The sequence below is a fragment of the Micromesistius poutassou genome (genome assembly GCF_964030765.1).
Source record: "Micromesistius poutassou genome assembly, chromosome: 2".
NCBI lineage: Eukaryota > Metazoa > Chordata > Actinopteri > Gadiformes > Gadidae > Micromesistius > Micromesistius poutassou.
The window spans coordinates 6,342,682-6,350,181 of record NC_140272.1 but is presented as its reverse complement, the minus strand read 5'-3'; the positions used below and the strand labels follow the sequence as shown (position 1 = coordinate 6,350,181).

Genomic DNA, 7,500 nt, shown 5'->3' with positions numbered 1-7,500 from the left:
AAGGTGCAAGCCTGTGCATTTCATGGTTGCACAGGCTTAGCGGTGGACACAGCTGCATCTCCAGTCTGCTCCAGTACTAGGATATGGTGGAGTCTATTTAGGTCAACTAGTCCAGGTGTTGGACTGGACCCAGTGAGTGGTGTAGAGACCACACTGGTCCACCGGCCGTCACTGGTCCAGCGTTACTTTAATCTGAAACTGGTGCTGCGTCTTTTGACCGACGCTGTGTGATACGGTGGATATTCATTGGCTCACGGGCACCCCTTCACACGACTGCGGGTTCAGCTCCCGTTACGTTTGTACCGGAGACCTTCTCTGCGTGGTCGCTGTGAGGAGACATGTGTGTGGGCTCCGTTGAGCTCTATCTCCCACCAACCAGGAGTTTACTCCAGCTTTTGGATCAACACACCAAATTGAAGGCGTAGATAATGACCTCATAAAAGGTGTGTGTCAGACCGGCAGGTCCGCCCATTGGGGAGGGGTCTGCCTCTGATCGAAATAAACGTGAGCACATATCTGGGTATGAGAGTCGGGCGGTGCAGTCAGGCCCGTGTAACAAGTGAAGGCTTCCACGATCCCCTCAACGGCACAGACATCCACTGGACTGAACACCCAGGGAGCAGAGGACAGCGCTCTCTGCACCCCCACACCCCCCACCCCCCCTGCACCACACAGAACAACACGAGGGTCTGAGACCACCCAGGGGATGTTCCTGACGCTGGACATCTATGAGTACATATGGGGATATGCACTCCATCAGCCTCTCCCGATAAGTATGGCATCGGAACACATTAATATTGTATTGACGTGTGAGCGGAGGACCCGACGGTGTGAGCCGGTACGATGGAGTTCACTGAGACTTGTGTTCTAGGGTCCATCTTTGGAGGAACGTCCCCTGGCTGCTCTCAGAAGGTAACGACAGATGGAGCGACCACAGCAGCAGGGTCACACACAGCAGGACCGGGGGGAGCGGGGGGGGAGAGGACAGGCCGGGGAGGGAGGAGGAGGAGGCAGGAGGTAGTAGGGGAGGATCAGTGGTTAAGAGGGGGTGGGGGGGGGGGGGAAGGGAGGGGGGGGGCATGCAGGTCATTTAAACGCCAAGGCTGAAGGAAGGGACTCTGTGTCAACATCACCTGTCAAAAAGCGTGATGGTGACTTTGCTCTAAGTGAAGAACCGTTCCCATCCCAGGACCCCCACGGCCCACTGGTCAGTGCTCCCCCATGGGGGAGGGCCCCCCCCCAGATGAGCCAGATGAGCACTGTGTGCCGGAGCACTGTATGCCGGAGGCTGAGCTTACAGTGCTGTATGTACACAAATCCACAACAAATTACAGCAGAGTCCCACTTGCCCTTTGATACTTGCTTTGAGCAAACGTTTTGCACCAGTGGATCGTTTTGAGATCTGTGCGTGTGTGTGCGTGTGCATGTGTGTGTGTGTGTGTGTGTGTGTGTGTGTGTGTGTGTGTGTGTGTGTGTGTGTGTGTGTGTGTATGCGTGTGTGTGTGTGCATGTGCATGTCATTGTGTGTGCTTGTGCGTGTGTGTCTAATTTGTGATCTACAAACATTTCAAGTAGTGCAAATGTGTTTGTGTGTGTGTGCATGTGTGTGTGTGTGTGTGTGTGTGTGTGTGTGTGTGTGTGTGTGTGTGTGTGTGTGCATATATGTGTGTGTGTGTGTGTGTGTGTGTGTGTGTGTGTGTGTGTGTGTGCATGTGTGTGTGTGCATGTGCATGTCATTGTGTGTGCTTGTGCATGTGTGTGTCTAATTCGTGATCTACAAACATTTCAAGTAGTGCAAATGTTTATATTATTAAAATACGTTATATGAATCTGCTATTGAATATGCACATCTTCCCTGATTGTAATATAGATGTATGGATTTGGGTTAATGATGGCTGTGTGTGTGTATATGTGCATGTGTGGTGTGTGTGTGTGTGTGTGTGTGTGTGTGTGTGTGTGTGTGTGTGTGTGTGTGTGTGTGTGTGTGTGTGTGTGTGTGTACGTGTCTGTGTGTGGATCTGATTTCAGTTTTCCTTGAATGTTTTCCCTCCCAGGATGGACAAAGATCTTCAAAAAATCCAGAAGCCTGAATCCAAAAAGCTGAATCACTAAAGAACTGATGGAGTTCCCAAGGAGAGTCTGTTAAGCCAAACTGTAAAGCAGGTGTTTGAAGCTTCATGCAGCATAATGTGTTGTCAAACTAGGCTTGGCAGTCTTTAGGAATTAAATGTTCTGTTTTCTTGGAAAACCAAAGATAAAAGTACCAGACATTGGTTGGTTTTTAGAATAATGTATACATTCAATATGAAGGATAATTAAGAATAACACAAAAAAAAAAATACTTTAAATTGGTCATGTATTCGACCAAACTTTGATCAAATACATGGCCATAACATAAACATTGAATCTCTCGTTAAAGAATCTTTTATTGGCTATATTTACATAGTACTTCTTAAAACGAGTGTCAGTGTTTCGTTTAGTCAAATATGATCAAATCAATCTAAAATGGACCGAGCTGTGCATTCGTAGTACTTTAAAAACAAGAACAACTCGACCATGCTGCTGAAAGAGGAGATAGAAACACAATCTGGCCAGTCCAAATGGAACCTATGGTCCACATAAAACACATTAAGAGGTTCTGATTTCCACTTAACCCCATAAGACTGCCAGTAAGACTGCTTAGCCTATCAAAAATGTATGACTACCATTTTTGATTGTCGTAAAAAAAGAACGGAAAGAAAACAAAATATAATAGATATATGTTGTTTTTTTTGGGGGGAGGGGCATCTCTTTTCAAATCAAAAAAGGAAACCATTAAAACTGGAATGAGGAGCAGCTCAGCCTTAGTGTTTAAATGCAGTCTCACCTGGAATTACAGAAATAGTTTTCAGGGCTCGAAGAACCCTGAACGTTCTCAGCGCCGAGACATTCCCCAGGTCCACAAACTCTGTTACATATCTGCAACGGGGTGGGGAACACAGAACAGAGACCATGACACGCAACGCCACCGACACATGCACGCACACGTACGCACGTGTGTACAAGGTTACGACAACCACCACCATCACCACCACCATCACCACCACCACCACCATCACCGAAGACCAGGAGGGAGACACCACGTTGGGAGAGAGAGGTAGGGGTAGAGGGAGGGAGAGAGAGGGAGAGGTAGGGGTAGGGAGGGAGAGAGAGAGGGAGAGGTAGGGGTAGGGGCAGAGAGAGAAAGGTAGGGGGAGAGAGAGAGAGAAAGGTAAGGGAAGAGAGAGAGAGAGAGAGAGAGAGAGAGAGAGAGAGAGAGAGAGAGAGAGAGAGAGAGAGAAACGCCTGTCCAACCAGGGGGGAGAAAAGGGAGAGAAACACAACCACACCTAACATCAACCCCTCCGCGCCCCGCCCACACGGAACAGACAGCTGGACTCTCTTACCTGGAATAACAGAAATAGTTTTCAAAGCCCTCAGAACCCTGAACGTTCTCAGAGCTGACACATTGCCTAGGTTTACAAACTCTGTTATGTACCTGCAAGGTGGATCACATACAACGACTTAGAGGTCATCCCACACATGTGTTAGAGTCATACAGAATACAAGGACTTCAGTATGGAGACTATAGGACACATGAGGAAGAGTCATACAGAATACAAGGACCTTAGTGTGGAGACTATAGGAGACATGAGGAAGACTATGGGACACATGAGGAAGACTTCATGGTTATGATAGAACATGATGAAGCGCCACTGGTTGGTCATGAAACTGGGATGTGGGTGGTGGCTGAGGTCAGCAGGATTGTGTATAAATCATCTATTGTAATTCATGATGTCATGATTGGATGAATAACTAGCTACATTACATTACATACATACATTACTAAACACGTTTCATTCGGTTGTAGTTATATAGCACTTAGGGTCTGCTAGATCTGTATAACCTTTAAGATTTGATTTAGCTGGCCGTTCATGTTCTTTGATATTCAAAGATACTATAGTATACATTTTCTAAATTATCTCTAGCCTCATTCTTTCATTTTTTACTGCAGTTATCGTTTTATTCAATCATAGTGATGCTACAGAAGAGGAGGAGATGTTCAGGGAGGCAGAAGGAGAGGAGGAGAAGGAGCAGGAGGACCTCCAGCGTCGGGGGACTTACGCCATGGAGATGACCATGAAATCCAGCCAGTTCCACGGGTCTCTCAGGAACGTGAAGCTGTCTATAGCAAAACCTCGGGCCACGATCTTGGTGAGGGACTCGAAGGTGTAGATACCCGTGAAGGTGTACCTGGATGGGAAGCAGAGTCATGAACTCAACCGGTTAGAGGCAGTCGGTCGAAGCCTGGATGTGTTGATGGAGACGAAAGGATACTCACTCTACTTGTTTGGACCATTCTGGAGGGTCGCTAAAGGTCATGAATATACAGTTCGTCAAAATGGTACACATGATGATCATGCTGAATAGCGTGAGCGGAAAGAGTCAAGGAAATACACGGGAGTACACACACTGAGTCCTCTTTAAATACGTAGTTATACTACAGAGCAATATACATATACCTCCTTTTCAAAGATGTAGTTATACTACAGAGGAATTTACACATACCTCCTTTTCAAAGAGGTAGTTATACTACACACAAATATACACACTACACACTCTTCGAAGATGCAGTTATACTACACAGGAATATACACACTACAGCTTTTTAAAGATGTACTTAGTTATATGCTTTTAACTGTGAACAACATATTGAATTTTATCATAATGTCATTGCAATTGTAATGATTGAAATATAATATTTTCATATTTTCTACTCATGGTAACAAAGCTAAACTTGTGTAGGACACATGCATTTGCAAAACGACACTTTCACTTTCTCCCCACACAACCAAAACTCCACAGAACGTTTGACATGCGGCTCGTTTCCGAAAGGATATGAATGTATCAAAATCTTAATCGCTATTCGCCTGAACAGATTAAAGGGGCTGATGATGTAGAGGGAGGGCGTGGCACTGAAGCGGAAGATGGTTTTCCCTTTGTTGATGACTATAAAGGTCTGTGGAGAGACAGGGAGACGGGGGGAGAGACAGAGGGAGACAGACAGAGGGACAGACAGAGAAGGAGAGAGTAGATTAGTTTCCAGAATACATCAAACACACGGTGCTGAACACAGTAAACAGGCCAGTGCTGCAGCGCTGGTCAGAGGGACTGGGGGGAGGGAGGGGGGAGGCAGAGGAAAGACGGTCCACCCCTCTGTCTGAGCCCCTCTCTGCCTGCTCCCCATCTGAAACTGGGGGGGGGGGGGGTCACATGTTAGGGTCCTGGGGTGGGCGGGTTGCTACGGTGACCAACCGGGACAAGACGGAGCGAGGAAGACCTCTGGGTGCTGGGATGAAGGTAATCGGGGGAATGGCCTGCAGATCCACTGATACCACCCTGGACCGTGTGTGTGTGTGTGTTGTGTGTCTAATAACTGATCGACAAACATTTCCAGTATTGCAATTGTTTATATTATTAAAATACTTTATATGAATCTGCATCTGTATTTCTATGTGCATAGAATATCAACATCGTCCCTGATTGTAATATGGATGTATGGATTTGGGTTAATGATGGCTGTGTGAGTGTGTGTGTGTGTGTGTGTCCCCACGGGGGGCCTCTCTGCGGGCCCCGGCCCAGGCCAGCAGGGCTCTCCCCCGTCTCTCCCCCTGTCTCTCTGCGGCCAAATGGCAATCCTTCCTTCTTCCTCCTTCCTCCTTCCTCCTTCCTCCCGAGCTTAAAGCTTTTACTGGAAGACAACCGCAAGCCCTGTCATCGATCAGGCCCAGATCTGCTGACTCCAGCCCCTCCGCGGCCACTCCCACCCGGAGACAGCCCGGAACCCAGGGTGGGTGAGGGGATTTGTGTGTGTGTGTGTGTGTGTGTGTGTGTGTGTGTGTGTGTGTGTGTGTGTGTGTGTGTGTGTGTGTGTGTGTGTGTGTGTGTGCGCGTGTGCATGTCAATCGCATATCTTTATGTAAAACGTTCGGCCGAATAAAAGTGATCCTGATTCAACGTTGATGATTCTGGATGTTGTCCACAGTGTTCGGAGCATTCGGAGCGCGTCAGGAATTGCGTGTCAGACACAAAGACTCGGCCGCCGCCCGCAGAGAGGGGGGAAGCTTTCCCCCCGAGTCATCACATCGTCCCGTAAGACTAACGCAGTTAACGGGATTCTGGTCAATATCTGCCCCGCCGACAGTATGGTGACGGTAACTCGAAGGAGAGGCTGCATGGACCCGGGTTCCAAAGGCCTTGTCTTGCTAAAAGCCGACGTTGGCTTCTTCAGAGGGAAAAACGGAGACACCAGCAGAACGCCTGCAGGAGATACGAGAGGCTGGGAGATATTAACATGGCCTGTAATTGCATTTCCTTTGCATTACAACCAGAGATACACGGAGATGCTCGTCTGAGCTATCGGGTGGCGCCCCCCCCCCCCCCCCTTCGCTGCCCGCCGCGGATGTTACTGGTGCCACACCACTGGTTCGGAGATCCCAGTACAGGAACACTAGAAAGTCAACCAGAGGTATCCTGAGACGAGTGGTGTCCTGAAATCTAATTAGATTAAAAATAGCGACGCAGTCTGGGGAAGACAGAATGGATTCTCTCCCTCTGCCTCTCTCTCTCTCCTCTCTCCCCCTCTCCCTCTGCCTCCCTCTCTCTCTCTCTCTCTCTCTCTCTCTCTCCCTCTCTCCTTCTGCCTCCCTCTTTCTCCCTCTCTCTCCCTCTCTCCCCCTCTGCCTCCCTCTCTCCTTCTGCCTCCCTCGCTCTCCCTCTCTCTCCTCTCTCCCCTCTGCCTCCCTCTCTCTCTCTCCCTCTCTCTCCCTTCTCTCTTTCTGCCTCCCTCACCCCTGCCTCCCACTGCCTCCTCTCTCTGCCTCTCTGCCTCCCTTCTCCCCTGCCTCTCTGGGCCTTTCTGCTTATATAGCACCTGTACCAGTATAAATATTTATCCATCTCCCTTTTTTCCATTGTACAAAATAAATTAAATCCTATACATCACCAGTATAATCCTATACCTCACCAGTATAATCCATCACCAGTATAATCCTCTACTTCACCAGTATAATCCTATACTTCACCAGTATAATCCTAAACTTCACCAGTATAATCCTATACTTCACCAGTATAATCCATCACCAGTATAATCCTATACTTCACCAGTATAATCCATCACCAATATAATCCTAAACATCACTAATATAATCCTATACATCACCAGTATAATCCTATACATCACCAGTATAATCCTATACTTCACCAGTATAATCCTATATATCACCAGTATAATCCTATACTTCACCAATATAATAATATACATCACCAGTATAATCCTATACATCACTACATGGTCTAGGGTTGCTTAAACACACACACTCGCACTTGCACACACACACACACACACACACACACACACACACACACACACACACACACACACACACACACACACACACACACACACACACACACACACAC

The 7,500-nt window shown here is 47.7% G+C and overlaps 1 protein-coding gene and 1 pseudogene across 2 annotated transcripts in view; both read right to left on the bottom strand.

Annotated features, from left to right (window-relative positions):
- LOC311338383 (sodium channel protein type 8 subunit alpha-like) overlaps window positions 1-4,446 on the bottom strand; it is a 26,745-nt gene extending 22,299 nt beyond the window's left edge. Inside the window, exons 1-3 of the mRNA XM_084463655.1 lie at window positions 4,361-4,446; window positions 4,144-4,272; window positions 2,867-2,958 (exon numbers count right to left, since the gene is read on the bottom strand). Coding sequence (XP_084319781.1) covers window positions 2,867-2,958; window positions 4,144-4,272; window positions 4,361-4,440 — 301 coding nt within the window. The 5' untranslated portion in view covers window positions 4,441-4,446. The remainder of the gene's footprint in view (window positions 1-2,866; window positions 2,959-4,143; window positions 4,273-4,360) is intronic.
- A 364-nt stretch (window positions 4,447-4,810) lies between these two features.
- The window catches only part of LOC311339343 (sodium channel protein type 8 subunit alpha pseudogene), an 8,437-nt pseudogene continuing 5,747 nt past the window's right edge, over window positions 4,811-7,500 (bottom strand). The window contains exon 2 of the transcript in view: window positions 4,811-5,038. The product of the transcript in view is annotated as a sodium channel protein type 8 subunit alpha pseudogene (transcript). The remainder of the gene's footprint in view (window positions 5,039-7,500) is intronic.